At 37.8% G+C, this 17521-nt stretch overlaps 2 protein-coding genes across 6 annotated transcripts; both read left to right on the forward strand.

The window, feature by feature from the left end:
- The first annotated feature begins 16 nt into the window (after positions 1 to 16).
- Positions 17 to 5689, forward strand: dnajc22 (DnaJ (Hsp40) homolog, subfamily C, member 22). Of its 3 annotated transcripts, none has more exons than XM_067446045.1 (5): positions 17 to 108; positions 226 to 279; positions 2333 to 2899; positions 5010 to 5302; positions 5400 to 5689. In XM_067446045.1, the coding sequence occupies exons 3-5, from the start codon at positions 2359 to 2361 to the stop codon at positions 5580 to 5582; spliced, it is 1017 nt and encodes a 338-aa protein (XP_067302146.1). In that variant the 5' UTR covers positions 17 to 108; positions 226 to 279; positions 2333 to 2358; the 3' UTR covers positions 5583 to 5689. The 3 variants fall into 3 exon arrangements, with proteins under 3 accessions (XP_067302146.1, XP_067302147.1, XP_067302145.1); XM_067446046.1 differs by having other exon boundaries at positions 83 to 146; XM_067446044.1 differs by lacking the exon at positions 17 to 108 and having other exon boundaries at positions 140 to 279.
- Positions 5690 to 7096: 1407 nt separating this feature from the next.
- On the forward strand, positions 7097 to 16600 carry ikzf4 (IKAROS family zinc finger 4). Of its 3 annotated transcripts, none has more exons than XM_067446043.1 (8): positions 7097 to 7236; positions 9298 to 9352; positions 9855 to 9959; positions 10053 to 10358; positions 10471 to 10653; positions 11505 to 11657; positions 12461 to 12592; positions 14433 to 16599. In XM_067446043.1, exons 2-8 carry the CDS (start codon positions 9310 to 9312, stop codon positions 15227 to 15229), a joined length of 1719 nt encoding a protein of 572 aa, XP_067302144.1. In that variant the 5' UTR covers positions 7097 to 7236; positions 9298 to 9309; the 3' UTR covers positions 15230 to 16599. The 3 variants fall into 3 exon arrangements, with proteins under 3 accessions (XP_067302144.1, XP_067302141.1, XP_067302142.1); XM_067446040.1 differs by lacking the exon at positions 7097 to 7236 and adding an exon at positions 7387 to 7639 and having other exon boundaries at positions 14433 to 16600; XM_067446041.1 differs by lacking the exon at positions 7097 to 7236 and adding an exon at positions 7388 to 7639 and having other exon boundaries at positions 10486 to 10653.
- Positions 16601 to 17521: the final 921 nt, after the last annotated feature.

The following is a 17521-nucleotide window of genomic DNA, read 5'->3' on the forward strand; positions in this document are numbered from 1 at the left end:
TAATGTTCAGTGTCTTTTTGTGTCCACAGATATGGTAAATCAAAGTTTACTCTTTATGACCGTGTCATCATCAAACCAAAGTCCATACTAGCGCAAACACGGAAGTCCGTAGGTTACATTATTTTCAGAAAGTGAATGATTTAAATGTAATGTTAACTTCAAAGCGATTATATGCTGTGATCTATTGCATTAATTCTTACATTTTTAATGCTTACCTTGTTGTAGGAGTCTTCTAAAACATTTGGTGTGTGAATGAAGCTTGATCTCTCAGTCCCGCAGGTAAGAGAACAGTGACCTGTTTGATTTTATAACTGTGCCAGTGATATTGGTGATATGAGAGAGAGACAAGGGAGATTATTAAAAGCATAATGCACACCAAAAATGGCAATTCTGTCATAATTTTGAACAATGAATTCCAAACGTGTGAATTTCTTCTGTGAAATACCAAAGGGGAAGTTATAAATCAAAATGTGCTCTTGTTATTCAGTGAAAATAAATATGGACTCAGGGATGTCAAGTTCCAAAAAGAAACAAGCACCATAAAAGCAATATTTTATGCTAAATTCTAAGTCTTATGTGATAGCGTTATACATGAAGAGCAAACATAATGTAATTTTTTAGGGGGGCTATTTCTTTAAAACACTGTATAAGATTCGCATGACATACATGTTCCCAATTTATCATAAAGCAATTTTTATAACAATGTTTTGGCTAATCTCCTTTTACATACTGATAAATAATTTTAAGGCAAGTGGTTACACAGAAATTATTGATCATAGTTTTGAACATGTCTTTTTTAGTTGCACTATGTTTTTTAGTTATATCAGCTGGTTATATTGGGAAGATTTGACATATTTAAATCTGTGCTTTTTTTGTAAATTACATTAATGCTGTACATTTAAAATACTTTAAAAGCCTAAGTTACTGGCCATATCTTTGCCATTGACATTAGTCAGGTTAGACACCACGCCATGTTGAAATTAATGAATAAGGAGGCTGTGAGAGATAACTGTATAAAGGTCCTAGATCATATAATTTTCACAACTTCAAACTTTGGAGTTTTGTATATTGATTTTTTTTTGACAGCTGAACAGTTGGGTTGTTGTACAACATGCAATCCATTGAACACACTGTATTCTATCCCTCACAGCCTCGTTTTCGTTCCTTTCAAAAATTAAGTGTGGCACTATATAATTAAGTCTTAACTTAACTTAATCATAAGCTATAGTCTTCAGATTAAAAAAATCAACAGAAACTCAAATATAACAAAATATTAAACATTAACAGGTATTTCCTTCAAAAGCACATTAATTTCAACATTACTTTCCTGATCCAGCCATTTACAATCCTGGGAACTAGCAATCCACCACCCAGTTTCAGTAAATTCAGTTCATAGTTCCAACACAAACTGATTAAGTAAACTTCCATTTTATATATTTTATACTGAAAATAAACATGCAAATGCACTATCCAAACTTAAAGGGCTGTAATTCAAGAATGCATTGGAATATAAACCTCAGTTTGGCCTTGTTTTAAAGAAAACACTCTGCAGATTATTGTTGCAGTTAACGTAATTCACATTATGAAAGTATAAAATTTTTATAGAAGTTTAAATTAACTGTAAATGAAAAATACTGTACTAAATATTTTGTATTTTTTTACAAAAAATGTTTTACTCTAAAATTACTATAAAATCAAAGCCATGTGCCTAACCAAGTTGCGTTCCAAATTTGAAGTTGATACCACAAAACTTGAAGTTCCCATGAGATTTTGTTTAGGCGCAGTACTAAAAATAGCCACCGGGTGTAATCCACACTCCATTGATTGTTTTTATGATGCATTTTCCTGTAAATTTCTGTCCAAATATCACTTCCATCACAAAACAGTCACCTAATATGGAATCTTGAGACTCTAACCATACCGACGATATGCGTTTTGTCAAGATTAGAAAAGATTTTGATTATAAAGTAGTTAAAATAAATTTTGTAATATGAAACATGACAACTCCCCACTAGGAGCCTGCTAGAAGAAATTTGAGCACTGTTTCCATGGTAACGCAACATCCGATTTCAAAATGGTTTTCACAGGATGAATTTTGAGTTCATAAGCTTTCAAATGATTCCTAATTTAGGATGATTAGTAAAATATAGGATACGAAAAAAAGCCATCAAAAAAAAGAGTGCCAAGCGTCCCACTTGTGGGACGATGACAGTTAATTTAAGTGGATTGAACAATGAATTTAAGTTAAACAAGCAGCAAAAAACAAATCATATTTTTCAGTGTGAAAACTTTTTCTTACTGAGTTGAAAATAACTGACTTTTCTTTTTCAAGTTCCTGTGCGCAGCTAGAATGACCTCATGGCTAAAAAGCTCCTGATCACATATGCCTTGTGGGCCATGGGTGGCCCACTTGGCCTTCATCACATTTACCTAGGCAGAGACAGCCATGCCCTTCTTTGGATACTGACCTTTGGTGGTTTTGGCATCGGCTGGGCAAGGGAGTTCTTCCGTATCCCATCGTATGTGAGCGACGCCAACCATGAAGCAGAGAGAGCCCATGCTAGACATCCACGTGCCACCCCACCACCAGCAGTAGGTCTGATTCGGTTTGCCGGACAGATTTGCGTTGGTATTTACTTTGGCTCAGTGGCTTTAATAAGCCTCAGTTCTCTTAGCTTCTTCTACTTCCTAGTGCTGCCATTGAGCATAGGTGCAGGTGTGCATCTGGTGTCCTCTGTGGGCCAGCAGACATCAGACCTTCAAAAGACCCTTGTTTCATGCGTCATCACGTCATCCATCTTCTACGGCAGCAATCTCTCTCCTCTGCCCATCAGCATAGCTGCCAGTGTTACCGCTGCGCAGCACAGCATGTTCAAACCTCTGAGGCCAGAGCCACTGGGTGAGATGCACTATGTAAATTTTGGTTACACTTTACAATAAGGTCTCATTTGTTATACTTAATGCATTAACTAACATTACCTTTTTTAAGTCACCATTAACAATTCTTGTTTTTTATGGAATGTTGCATAAATGTTGTTTTCTTTCAAATTCATGTGCCCTTCCTGACCCTTTGCAATGACAACGGGTGGGACAATGTCACTCACATGAGATCACAGCAATAGAAAACCATAATGTTCCAATGATCCAATCAGATGGACAAAATCAAGTCCCGCTCTACAATTTTTCTTGTTCGAGAAGCCTTTTCACCTGGATATAATGTCACAATATAGGGAAGAAAAGAAAATCACAACTTCCATTTCATGGCTACTTAAATGTTACTTAATAAAAAAAATTATTCATGTTAGTTCACAGTGCATTAACTGATTGTTACACTGTAAAAACAATACAGGTCTCCAACTGAAAATGTTCTAGTGACTGATCACATGTAAATATTCAATTGAAGACCTGCATTTTTTTTTTTACACTGTTTAACAGATGCAACTTTTGATCTTAAAATGTATTAGTAAATGGTGAGATTAACAACAATAATAATATTATTAACTAATAATTAATATTAATAAATGCTGTAGAATTGTTATTCGTTGTCAGATCATTTTAAATAATGAATTTAACAAATATTAAGAAATTAAACCATATTGTAAAGTGTTGCCCACATTTTATACAGTAGTGGCCAAAAGTGATGTCTTGCCTAGGAAAATTGTCATCTTCACACTTTATTATTATTATATATTTTTTTGTTAAAGATTATGTAAGCATATTGCGTAGTTGTGCAGGCATGGACTCCACTAGACCTCTGAAGGTGTGCTTTGGTATCTGGCACCAAGATGTTAGCAGCAGATTTTTAAGTCCTATAAGTTGTGAGGTGGGGCCTCCATGGATCAGACTTCTTTGTTCAGCACATCCCACAGATGCTCGATTGGATTGAGATCTCCGGAATTTCGAGGCCAAATCAACACCTCAAACTCGTTGATGTGCTCCTCAAACCATTCCTGAACCATTTTCACTACCAGCTCATTATCCTGCTGAAAGATGCCACAGGCACCAGGGAATACCGTCTCCATGAAAGGTCTTTCATGAATGCAAGAATGCTTAGGGAGGTGCTATGGGTCAAAGTAACATCCATATAGATGGCAGGACACAAGGTTTCCCAGAATATTCCCCAAAGCATCACACTGCCTCTGCCGGCTTGCCTTCTTCCTATAGTGCATCATGGTGCCATGTGTTTCCCAGGTAAGTGACTTACACGCACCTGGCCATCAACGAAATGTGAAAAAAAAATGTAATTCACCAGACAAGACTACCTTCTTCCATTGCTCCGCAGTCCAGTTCTTGTGCTCACTTGCCCACTGTTGGCACTTTCTGCAGTGGACAGGGGTCAGCATGGGCATCCTGACTGGTCTGCGGCAATGCAGCCTCATACGCAACAAACTGCGATGCACTGTGTATTCTGACATCTTTCTATCAGAACCAACTATAACTTCTTGAGCAATTTGAGATATAGTGGCTCATCTGTTTGATCGGACCACACAGACTAGCCTTCGCTCCCCACGTGCATCAAAGAGCCTTGGCCACCCCTGACCCTGTCGCTGGTTCATCACTGTTACTTTCTTGGACCACTTTTGATAGATACTGACCACTGCAGACCGGGAACACCCCACAAGATGCTCTGACCCAGTCATCTAGCCATCACAATTTGGGCCTTGTCAAACTCAAATTATTATGCTTGCCCATTTCCCCTGCTTCAAACACATCAACTTTGAGAACAAAATGTTCACTTGCTGTCTAATATATCCCACCCACTAACAGGTGCCGTGATGAAGAGATAATCAGTGTTATTCACTTCACCTGTCAGTGGCTATAATATTATGCCTGATCTGTGCATATATTTCCCTCATATTTTAATGGTTTAACTTTTAGGGTCATTAAAAAACAAATATCCCCTCCGGACATCACTTTTGGCCAATGTGTGTCAGTCTGAAGTCTTACCTTTGAGTTACATCATGTGCAATTAATGTTTAATTAACCCCATTTGTGTCAATCTTCCCAAGGGCCTCGCCTGTATCGTCTAAGTTTAGGTGTGCTGGCTTTCTCGGCTCCGCTGGGATACTGTGTTTTCCACAACACCACAGCCACTTTGTACTACATATCAGACTGTATAGCAGCCCTGCTTGATTTCTTCTGGTTCCTTCCATGGCTCAAAGGACTCCTGGAGTATTTTCTGCTGTTGCCATATCGACTGTTATGTGTCCTGACAGGAGGGGGCTTCTACGAGGAAAGCTGGAGGAAGATACTGGATATAATTCTTAATGAGTATAGTAAAAAAGAACTGGAGGCACTTAAGGTGAGTTCAGTAAACAGGTTATATCACATTTATAGTTTTTACTTTGCAGTATTTTACTAATAATCAGAAGGTAAATACATTTTTTCCTTATAATCAGGTACTATCATTGCCAGACGAAGCTTCTCTGGAGGAGGTCACTCGCAACTACAGGGAACTGGCTAAAGTGTGGCACCCAGATCACAACCCCAAGCGGCAAGCAGAGGCACAACAGATGTTTATTCAAGTCCAGGAGGCATATGAGATCCTTCTCGAAAGACATAAGACACGACGGACAAAATGATCTTCTGGGGAAGAGGAAATATTCCCTTTAGAAGGCTCACATTTAACTTTAACATTTCCCCCCTAAAGTTAATCTGGTGTAATAAACTTGAAACTTTTTAAACAAAAGAGTTTTTTATTTTTGTTCAGAGAAATTCTCCTCCGAGGCGGACTACTTAGGATTCCCTGCCATCTTGTGGTAACATTAGGTATTAACAGAGTTGTTTTTTTATTCTTATACAGGGGTCTTCCTCAGTGTCGTTTGTCAAACTTTTTTATATTATATATTAAATATATTCATATTTATATTAAACAAAATGTACACATCATTAGTAAAAATTCAATATATAAATACACTACCCCCACTTTAAAATGTATGAAATAAAATTAATGTGTATGACTAAGTAGCCTAAATGAGTAAATTATAAGTAAAAGTCTCAGTAAGTATATGACCGTACATCAAAACAGAGTAGTATTAAATCCAACACTTAATGTGCAAAAAATTACATTAATTAAAAATAGCCAGTCACTTTGCAAAGTGTGAATCTAAAATAGAATATAAATAATGTAGGCCTATAATAATAATAATAATAACAGCAACTACAACAACAATCACGCTAATTAATGGATTACATATTTAGGATATCCTTAATATAGGCCTATATTTTTTTTTCTTTTTCTAACACATTCAACAAAATTCTTACAAATAGACAAATATTGCCTGTGTGACACAATAATTAAATTCCTTACAATTATTAAATAGCTTGAAGAAAATTGTATTTATGATAAATCTTAGTAAACACGTCAGTCACTTTATTAAAATAAAAACAACTATAATAATTACACTAATTGATGGTTTAAAAATGTATAATATCATTAATGTGGGCCTTACAGCGGAGCGGGTAATACAGTGGGTAAAAAAATAAAATAAAATAAAAAAAGAATTCCCACAAATATTACCAGTTCAACGCAGAGAAATAATTAAATTCCTTAAAAATATTAAATTGCTTAAAATAAAAAGGTTTTACTCATGATAAATTGTAGTTAATACATCAGTCACGTTATCAAAATAATAAAAATAACAACAATAATAATCACACTAATTATTTGTTTAAAAATGTAGGCCTACAATATATTTTATGTAGGCCTAGCTTATCTATTTTTTCTAATTCATAGAAAATTAATTTTCTAACACATTCAACAAAAATTCCCACAAATAGACAAATATTTCCTGTTTGACACAGAGAAAGAATACAATACGAGCATTAAATAGCTTGAAGGAAGTTCTATTAATATATAATATATAATAAATAACAACAACAATACTACTACTACTACTACTACTACTACTACTACTACTACTACTAATAATAATAATAATAATAATAATAATAATAATAATAATAATAATTAATAATACAAATGTGTCGTTTGTAGCTTTTGCGTTTCTTTTTATTTCCTAACCTGTAGCATGAGGATCGATGCATTCGATAATCCCTCCCAATCATGGATTTGAGAGACAGTTTTTCGGTTATAGGTTATTCGGGCCTGTATCCCGGCATGGGCCCGGAAGTTGTTTGGGGTTTCAGGTAAAAGATCCCGGAGATGCTGCCTTCGCTAGAGAAAACAAACGGCGTTTCTGCTGTATAAATATTGCAATCACAGTCGATCGTCAGGTAAGAAAATATACTCGCCGTGCTAAATCAATAGCTGTTATTCAAGGAAAGTGACATTATGCCAGGTAACTATGCTCGGATTGGGAGGGTTTACACGGCTAGACTCATCTGTCGAGTGCTGGGTGCCATAGCAACGCCAACGGGCTCTCAGGAAACATAATTCCGCTTTAGTTTGTCACGTCTAAAAATTGACTGTAATTTACGACCGGAGGCTGCCGATCGGATTGCGTTGTCAGCAAGGCTTGCTCTTTCGTTTGTGAGTTAGTTTAGCGACGTCTTCGCCTTATTGGGAGCTGTCACGTCTCGTTAGCTGGTTAGCAGCGGTGGCTAGCTAGTGTTGCTCCAGACTGACAGGATTGACATGATTCTGCGTGCTGTCAGTCCTCCTCTGCAGCGCGATGGTGTATGTAAAGTTACTAAACATACGAGGGCTTGTGCACGATGATCTTGTTCTCGTTTTCTGGTATGACTGCAGACAGAAAGGGCTGTTTCGATTATTGCGTTAATTAGACTCATTGACAGCTCTGTGAATACACGAGATCTGCCTGTTGCAGCTGTGAATGCTTTTTGTCTCACACGACACAATGTTGTTTTACATTTCCGAAGGCCTGTTTGTTATTATATCATACATTATTACGTACACCATAAAACGGATTTAAAATAATAACGCTATTTTGTAAGAGTTCATATTTATTATTAATTATATTTATATTACTTTGTAATAAGAATGGTAAAGAAAGCAGCATGTCGTTTGTCATCTCATAGTATAACGGCTTCAGCCTACACCTGCTTTTTTTGACATCTGAATGTGTTTAAACTACACCTATCTGTTATCCTTCAGTCAATTTTGACCCATATTACCGGTATTCACCATGAAAAAAATATATAAATAATTAAATTACAGTACCAGAATAAGAGATAGGTACTTCAGAAGGACTTTTTATCTGGTCCCAATGTTCATTATAATACAAAAGCAATATGTTTTAAATTTTTACATTTGTGGATTATCTAGCAATCTGTGTAAAAAGAAATGTTGATGTGTTAAGTTCAATCACCTTTGGCATTTTATTATTTATTGCCTGTTTTAAAACACTGTGCATTATTTTGCTGTTAGTAAATGTATGATGCATTTTTTTATCTCTAATTTTAGTTTATGTGTATTTCATAAGTCGTGATTGGTGCAGTTATTATACGAGTCAACTTTTCAAATTCATTAAACAAAAAGATGTATTCCCTTTTTGGTTTTTGTTGCCATGTAATGTTTTTTTTTTTTTTTTTTTTTAAACATACAATTGTACCCCAATTAGTCTTTAACTCTACTATTTCCTATCATATAGCACTGTATGTGTGAGGGTGTAAATCTTAAACAATTTAAAAAGATTTTAGGGGTACATTTGATTTAAAAATTAAAGCTGCCCAGCATTCTGAAAGGATAAAGGTAAAAGGCTTTGAAACTGCCTCTTCAAATGCCGGTCATATTTGACCTCACATGAGTCAAATAGTCATTTTTATAAATATGAAATTATTTAATTTTAACGTGTGTTGCATTTAAAGGATATTTCCAATACCAAAGTGATAATATGTGGAAATGTCTGAGTAATAGCAAATCATAAAAACCCCTGCATTTGGCTTATTATCATCATTACTTTAGATGTCAGCCAGTGTTCTGATAGGTCTCAGGATAAAGGGAGGGCAGTTTCTTGCACAGTACGCCCTTCATTTCAGACTAAAATTCTATAGAATGGACACTCAATTCAGCTGTAGAGTTAGAAATGAGATCTTGACCAGTGTGCATATCAATTATTCAGCTACTCAAACCGTGCAACCACACAGGAAAGGGAGATATAACAAACTGCAAGTGAACCAGCAAGTTTCTTCTTTTTTTCAGTTGAAATCAGATGATCCAAATATATATATATGTATATGTGTGTTTTTGTGGTTTTTGAATGCACTGTATTATTGTAAAATGTATCAATGCACTTCTTTAAAAACTTGTTTTCCTATTTGTTGGCAATGTTGAAATTGTAAGACAAATGTTTTTTGTATGATTTCTCGGTACAGGCAGCTGGTGTGATGATGAATGCTGACGATTGCAATGGCCGTTCGTACATGTCAGGTTTGGCCATTTTTAAACTTCTTCTTCTTTGTAGTTATTTTCATAGACATGCATTTAGCTAAATATAGTGGGTTCCAAATGTCACTGACCACACTGAAAATCTGGGACTTTAATTGAATTTATCCACTGCTATAATCCTCATGCCAGAATCCAGGATCTCCTAATCAGATTGTATTGAATTGTGCTGGTTAATTTCTTTGGGCAATTTCATTATTGAGCAAACTCTTTTGAAGACTTTTTTGAGTGGACGCAGGATCCATTTTAGAGTTTTTATCCAAAGCAAACTTATTTAGGTGTTTATTTTTTTTAATTTGTCTATTGTATTTTATTATTATATTTGAAACGCATTGATTAAAAAATACTTCCCCCCCCCCAAAGAATCAACTTAAACTTTTCCCTCAAATTGTTATGTTGATAATATAATTTCAAGTGGAAATTTTGCCTGAATTAAGAAAAATACAAAGATGTATTTGAACCCCATTGTTTGTGTTCCTTTTTTCAGGTAGTGGAGATTCTTCAACAGAGCGGGAGTTTTTTGCGGGGCTGAGAGGACCCACCGTAAGCACACCAAACAGTCAACAGTCCTCACCCAGTCGCTCTCTCAGTGGTCAGTGTCTGTCCATTAAACGCACTTTAACCTCTTAGTTTGAACAAGTTGTGCTTTAGGTAAATAAATGTACAACGTTCTCTCTGTGCCCAGCTAACTCCATCAAGGTGGAGCTCTACAGTGACGAGGAGGCGGCTGGTGCTCCACTGGCGGAAAGGAGAGTCGGGGAGAAAAATGAAGGATGGAAAGATGAAAAGGGCGAGTTGGCAGAAGATGGTGGAGTGGAGATGGTCGGAGGTACGCGAGGGCAGGCTGGGAGCGGCTGTGGAGAGATGGGTGGCTCTGAGCCCGCATCCCCTGGTCCCATTCGGCTACCCAATGGAAAACTTAAATGTGATATATGTGGGATGATCTGCATTGGACCCAATGTTCTAATGGTGCACAAACGCAGCCATACAGGTAAGTGTTTTTTGACTGAATCTTGTCAAAAAAAAAGATCAAACATATTTTAAAAAATGTCAGCTTGAAGATATGTGCTGCTGTTTTTTTGCGCCGGTGGGAAAACTGGTAGTCTTGGTCTCGGTAGGTGAGCGGCCATTCCAATGTAACCAGTGTGGGGCCTCCTTCACTCAGAAGGGCAACTTGCTGCGTCATATCAAGCTCCACTCTGGCGAAAAGCCCTTCAAATGTCCCTTTTGTAACTACGCCTGTCGTCGCCGTGACGCCCTGACAGGACACCTCCGCACCCACTCCGGTGAGCCTTTGTGATTTGAGAGAGGCCATTTGCGAGAAATAAAGAGAAGGAAGAAGAGAGAACTTTGTGGCTGGAAAATAAATGGATGGAAAAGTGTGTGGGTTGGAAAAAGCCATTTTGATTTGCCACAGAGCATAAATGAATGTAGTCAAGGTCATGTAACCTATTTCTCTTTTAATGCAAGTGGTGATTATTTTTGCTGTCTAGAACTTCCTTTTAAACCTGTTGCTCTACTAGAGCCTGTGCAAGCAGACTAATAAGTGTGAATAGGACATTGTTAATCGGTTATATAATCAAGTCTTTTAGTCAAAAGAAATGCAGCGGTCTAGTATGACATTTAGAGTATTATGAAAACAGGATATCCTGCTTGTGTTTTTGAATGATGAAGAGCATTCACCTGTAGTGCCCGAGGTCCTTTGAATGAGAACGCAGATATTCAGAGAAATGACTTTATAGAATAATGAATTTCTCTGAAGTGACGCACATCTCTAAAGCTAAATGGACAGATGCGGTCTACAGTTTTTTCCTCTTCTATAAATGTCATAGATGAGTGGCGTGTCATTTCGTTTTTGGGGAAATTGTGACAAGGGAAATTCTGTGGTCTGACGAATCCTGTACCAGTAATTAGAGTATTCTTCTGTAATTATATTGGAAATATTAAATTATATATAATCAATATATTTATATTGATTAACATTATATTTATATATTATCTGTCATATATAATATATTCATTTTTAACTTTATTATATAGTAACACCTTCAATACTGTATTAGTAATGTTTATGTTTACGTAACACATAAATAAGGTGTGTGAGATGCATTCATATTCTCCCTCCGCGTTATTCCAGTGTCCTCCCCTACAGTAGGGAAGCCCTACAAGTGCAGTTACTGTGGCCGTAGCTACAAGCAGCAGAGCACCCTGGAGGAGCACCGTGAACGCTGCCACAGCTACCTACAGAGTCTGGACCACCAGCCTGCTCATAACGCCCAGCCTGCACACGGTAATTCCATATTTACGGATACAAATGCTAGGGAGGTCAAAACGAGCAGTACTAAAATGGATGATGATATTGGCCTTTCTGCAGTATCTGTAGGATCAATTTAATTAGTTACCCAAATGCTGCCTGACAGGCGGCTGCTTTCGAAAGCTCAGTGTTATCGCGCGCACGCTCTGTGAAGATCACAGCTGGTGATGTTGCTGCGTACTTGAATGGTCCAAAGCACTTCTTGATTAAAATACATGCCTTGGAGAGGTATTATTGTAAACAGAGAATCAAAACAGGTGGTTATGTGCAAAAAATTTTTACTGTTCTGTAGGCCTTAGCTCAAATGTAACCTAGTATAACTGCTGCTGTCTCTTATGTTGTTAATGCTTGTTTTAAATACAGAGCTGTTATTCAAACTCTGACAGCATTGAATCAATTTTAATGTATATAACTAATGATCATACATTTAAGACTGTGCAAAACTACGGGTCAAAAGTTTTGAAAGCACATTTTTTTACTGAAAAAAAGACTATATTGATCAAAAGTAACAGTAAAGACATTTATATTATTACAAAAAAGTCTAAATGCTGTGCTTCTGAACTTTTTATTCATCAAAGAATCGTGAAAATAATACTAAGAAAATAAATGTTTCTTGAGCAGCAAAAAACAACTAAAAAACAGTATTTAATATAGTTTCAATACCATATTAGTTATTGCTATGGTTTTAAAGTTGGTGTGAAATGTCACTAATTTCTTAATATTGTGACAACTCTAACACACACTATTGTATTATTACATGCTTCTGCATGTGTCTTCAGGTGAAGAGTCCCATAATGTGGAGATGATGTCTGAACCTCTGATCCAGTCCTCCTCAGAAAAGATGACCTTCATTGATCGGCTGGCCAATAGCATCACCAAGAGGAAGAGGTCTACACCCCAGAAGTTTCTGGGTAGGCCCATTTCTTTGAATTCCTATGCAGAACAGTGTTACCTGAGTTGTGAGCTTGTGAACTGTATGCAGCGAGAAACAATGATTTTTTTTTAAGTGATAAACGTGCACATTTATAAGGTCTGTGAAACTTAAATCAGTCTTTATTAATATAATTTATTGATTGGTTGACAGTATGACAACGCGTTGTTAAAGATATATATATATATATATATATATATATATATATATATATATATATATATATATATATATATATCTTTAACAACGCGTTGTCATACTGTCAACCAATCAATAAATTATATTAATAAAGACTGATTTAAGTTTCACAGACCTTATAAATGTGCACGTTTATCACTTAAAAAAAAATCATTGTTTATATATATATACACACTACTTTTCAAAAGTTTTAAATGTTTTTTAAAGATTTCTCTTATGCTTACCAAAATTGCATTTATTTGAAATTTTATTACAATTTAAAATAAATGTTTTCTATTTTAAAATATTTTCAAAGTAATGTATTCCTGTGATATTTTCAGAGTCGTTCCTCCAGTCTTCAGGGTCACATGATCCTTCAGAAATCATTCTAATATGCTGATTTGCTGCTCAAGAAACATTTTGAATATTATCAATGTTGAAAATGATTGTTGCTTTTTTGTGTGTGAAATCTGTGATACTTTTTTAAAAGTCAGGATTATTTGATGAATAGAATGTTAAAATAACGGCTTTTATTTGAAATAGAACTTTCTTGTAACATAAATGTCTTTACTGTCACTTTTGATCAATGTAAAGTATAAAAGTTTTCATTTCTTTTAAAGTAATCTTACTGTAATTCAAACCTTTAAATGGTGGTGTATATATTTTTATTTTATTTAAAGCAGCACTAGGTAACTTTTCAACCTTCATAATATATTTTCAAGACTCTTGTGATGATACATCGACTTACAATAGGTTGAATGACACGTCTGCCAAAGCTTGATGGGGTCTGTATCGTTTTTAATCGTACTTTTAAACTTCGGGTTTCGGGTAGTAACCCGAGAACAAAAAGAACTACTAAATTCGACTGCTTTACGGCATATACGTCACTTCCACCAACACCCACACTTCCTTACATTCGGACGTGCGAGCCCAACTTTGTTCGTTGGATAATATAGTCATGTCCGAAGCAGCAGAGACAAATAAGAAAGAAAAGGTTTTGTTGGAGGAAAGCAATAAGAGGAAACGAAAAAGTGATCGGATTAAAGGCAGGACGAGGATCAACATTGGACCAGTGTTTGCTCGTCGGCGTGAGCTGAAGGAGGCGTGCCCGACCGATGCTGTCATGCTTGTTATGGTGATTACCTACCACTCAAACATTGAATTGAAGTATCATATAGATCCTGTAAAACGGTAACCAATAGACTACTATAATGACGCTGACTTGTAAACGTGAGCATCGTGATTATTTGGCGTTTGAAAAAAATAAATCCCATGAAATTATATTCATATGACATGCTGAAACATATGCCACTGACTGTAACGTTACCTGGGATGAAGACATTTCGCACGCAATATTTTTTATATTTTTGACAGCTCTTACGACAGTAGTTGAGGACATTATTTTTTCCCAACTGTAGGGGGACCCCGAGAGCAAAAGTTGCCAAGTGCTGCTTTAAAAATATATATATATTTAAAATATTTTTTCAATAAGTTGGCTTTCAGAGTTTTGTTGCAGTAAATTAGATTTAGAAAAGAATGTTAAATATATAGCATTAGTTATTCTGTAGCTACAAAAACAAATTACTTTCAGTGCAATCTTGTGATTACTAAAGATCAATATATTGATGCTCCCTGCTTTCTAGGTGAAAAGCACATGCGACTGAATATATCGGAAGCACCTTATGAACTCGACCCCAATCCTGATAAAGAAGGGGACATGTTGCTCTCGCACCCCGAGGGTGACCCCGCTGCTTTAGCAGGCATGGGAGGCCGTTTCCTGCGGGGGCCAAGAGGAGGCAGCAATGATGTGGATCCTTCACGCTCCCTGCGGATGCCCTCGCACTCCACCTGCATCTCAGAGTTTACCCCAGTCATCAGCTCCGTCTACCCTCATATAACCCCTCTTGGGCAGCGTCTAAACTGTGCAGGGGGCATCTCCATGGGCCTGGCCGGTAGGGAGGCCGCCGAGGGTCATGAAGATGCACCCTCCACCCGCAGCCGCGCCGCCTCGCCAAGCAACGGTTACCAAGATTCGACAGACACTGAGAGCATGGTGGAGGAGCAGTGCGTCATCACCTCGGTGCCACCGGGAAACTTGAACCACCGCGGGCGCGAGCGGCACAGTCCTAGTCACGCCAAAGAAACGGACTTGGAGGGGGACAGGGAGAAAGGGATTCCTGGAGGTTTACCGACTAAGGCGAGCCCGCGATCGCCACTGACAAGAGAAGCCATGCAGGTGGTAGACGGGGAAGGGCGGCCGGTGCGCTCCTTCCGCTGCGAGCACTGTCGCATTTTCTTCCTGGACCATGTCATGTTTACCATCCACATGGGCTGCCACGGCTTCCGCCAGCCGTTCGAGTGCAACATCTGCGGCCACCGCAGCCAGGACCGCTACGAGTTCTCCTCGCACATTGTCCGCGGAGAGCACCAGGTTGGCTGAGGTGTGCTTGTGGATGCTGTAGGTCGAGACTGGGGAGATGTACAGAGAGTTGTATGCTGCTTTGAGATGGCGTCATGGCGTCTAGTTCGGTCTGCACCAGATTGGGGCGCATTAGCACTTGCTTTTTATAATTAGCAGACATCAGATTTTTCGACGAAGGCTAATTGCTTAGGTACAAGCATAAAATGTGCAATTGCATCCTGTGTTAGTGGATGTCATGAGGATTGAAACGGGGGACAAGTCATATCCTCCGATTGCACTCCCACACCAAGTCATTCATCGCAAGACGCAGCTGTTTTGCTTTAGAAGTGCCTTACTTCGGTGGGGTTTATTTTTTATCAGTTGGGAAGAGAAATTCGAGATGTGAGATTAGGTCAATACCCATCTGTTTTGTGGCGTTTACATAGAGTCTGCCTCTTGAAGAGAGAAAGACATTGAATTGCTTAGACGTCCAAAGTCTGGACTCTTTTATCCAGAGTGGTTTTCCAAAGTTTCTGAGCCTGTTAAACAAGAAATCTATGCCTAGGAGTATTCACACAAACTTTGTGCTCTTTTAGGATACCTCGGTGGGACTGTTGAAATTAGGCGACTCAGGGAGGACACTGCTGACAGAGAGGGCGAATGGAGAGCAAGCAGCGTGAATTGCAAAACTGAGGCTGGAGTATTGGTATGTTAGCCATATAAGGAGCACAGACACATATTGCCTTAATCGTTGCTTTATATGAACCCTGTACGAGCTAGTCGAATTGCACATGGTTTTTAATGCTGGACGATTCCGTAGGTACAATGCAGCCTGAATTGGCGAAAAAATACGGCATGCTTGGGTCAGATAGGATTGGGGATAGGCTAAGGCTCGGATAATTTTATTTCCTTCTAAAAATGTATGTTAATGTTTTATTTAAGAAAGGAAATGAACTTGAAACATTTGCCTTAGTTTTTGAGTCTACAACCTCTGTCCTCAAGAAGAAAAAAACAGTTGGTTTCCTTGTGCCTCAGATCTTGATTGTCGTTTCAAACTTTATCTCAACCTCACTTAAGTGGCGATAAAGATTTTGCCTATCAAATCTATTGAGGTTTTTTTTAAATCGTTTTTGTAGTACGAAGTCCCCGCCATCCATCCTCTGCCATGCTGCGATCACATTGAGCCACATTATGTTTTTTTTTAGATGCGGTAAGACACGTGAAGGGGGAATAGGAGCCTTAATGTTCTGGTGCAGACCAAACACAGACCCATGTTGCATTCCGTGAATTTGACGACGAGTGAAGGGGAAGGGTTGTTACCTCAAAAGGAGGATTGCACTTTTTCTAATTCTGCTTAAATGTGAGTGTTTTTGCTGGGGCTGTTGGGAGGGTTTCGGACAGGCGGGCGGGGTGGCACGGGGTGGGGGATTTTATTCAAAGGCTTTAGGGGAGCAGATACAGTAATGACTGGTAACTGAGCTGAAACATATTCTTTTGTTTTCTGAAATTGCTCTATTGCACTGATTTCTGATAAAAATGCTATTTAGAGAAAACAAGAAACAATTTGATACAAGAACCCGTTGGTTATAAAGACCAGATGAACAGTGTGGTGTTTTTAAAAAACAATTCTATAAAGGCTATTTTCCTAATAATAAAAGGGGTCACGGTCATTTAAGGATTCAGATCAGAACATTTTCTCCTTGTGTTGTAAAATTTGGTGCTTGGATGTTTGTGTGACTTCTGCCCTTGATATTGGACTTGTATCCTGTACGCTTGTCCTGTGTGGTCATGTCCCATATGAGTTCATGCATACGGTACTCTCGATCCCCACTGAGTACAAACTGCTGCTTGATTGTTGAAGGAAAGGACTGAAATATTGTTGTAGAGTTACGTACCGTCCCGGCAAGATATCGTGGCCTGTTTTATCAGCAGATCTCACTTGCACAAACTGAAACGAAACTAAAGCACCAATGAGAGAATTTTGAAGAATTTTAAAGAGTTGTTTTGTTTGATTGCTTGTACATCTTTATGTGACGTGGGCTGTGGTTAAGGGTACTTGGATGTTGTAGCATGTGTTTATCACTTGACCTTGGAGGTGGTCAGCTATTTCCAAAACTTGCTTATGTGTAACCCACTGACCCTACATCTTTTTGGTTACTTTTACAACATGTGTAGGCCTCTTAATACGTATGCTTGGATTCACTCCAGTGCAAGCCTACGGAGTACAGTATGAATGGATCGAAGAAGTGAGACCAAATCCAGTATTTACAAAGGTTAGTCAGTGACTTTGCACCCTTCATAGACTGCAGACAAATTTATTTACTTGAAATC

Source organism: Pseudorasbora parva, chromosome 6, assembly GCF_024679245.1.
Source record: "Pseudorasbora parva isolate DD20220531a chromosome 6, ASM2467924v1, whole genome shotgun sequence".
NCBI classification, from domain to species: Eukaryota; Metazoa; Chordata; class Actinopteri; order Cypriniformes; family Gobionidae; genus Pseudorasbora; species Pseudorasbora parva.

What these genes read in the sequence shown, in the direction of transcription:
- dnajc22 (XM_067446045.1), top strand. Translation starts at nt 2,359, where the DNA reads ATGGCTAAAAAGCTCCTGATCACATATGCCTTGTGGGCCATGGGTGGC. An exon ending in TCTGAGGCCAGAGCCACTGG is followed by an intron (nt 2,900 to 5,009) that starts GTGAGATGCACT and finishes AATCTTCCCAAG; the next exon opens with GGCCTCGCCTGTATCGTCTA. An exon ending in AAGAACTGGAGGCACTTAAG is followed by an intron (nt 5,303 to 5,399) that starts GTGAGTTCAGTA and finishes CCTTATAATCAG; the next exon opens with GTACTATCATTGCCAGACGA.
- ikzf4 (XM_067446040.1), top strand. Translation starts at nt 7,598, where the DNA reads ATGATTCTGCGTGCTGTCAGTCCTCCTCTGCAGCGCGATGGT. An exon ending in ACACCTCCGCACCCACTCCG is followed by an intron (nt 10,654 to 11,504) that starts GTGAGCCTTTGT and finishes GCGTTATTCCAG; the next exon opens with TGTCCTCCCCTACAGTAGGG. An exon ending in TAACGCCCAGCCTGCACACG is followed by an intron (nt 11,658 to 12,460) that starts GTAATTCCATAT and finishes ATGTGTCTTCAG; the next exon opens with GTGAAGAGTCCCATAATGTG.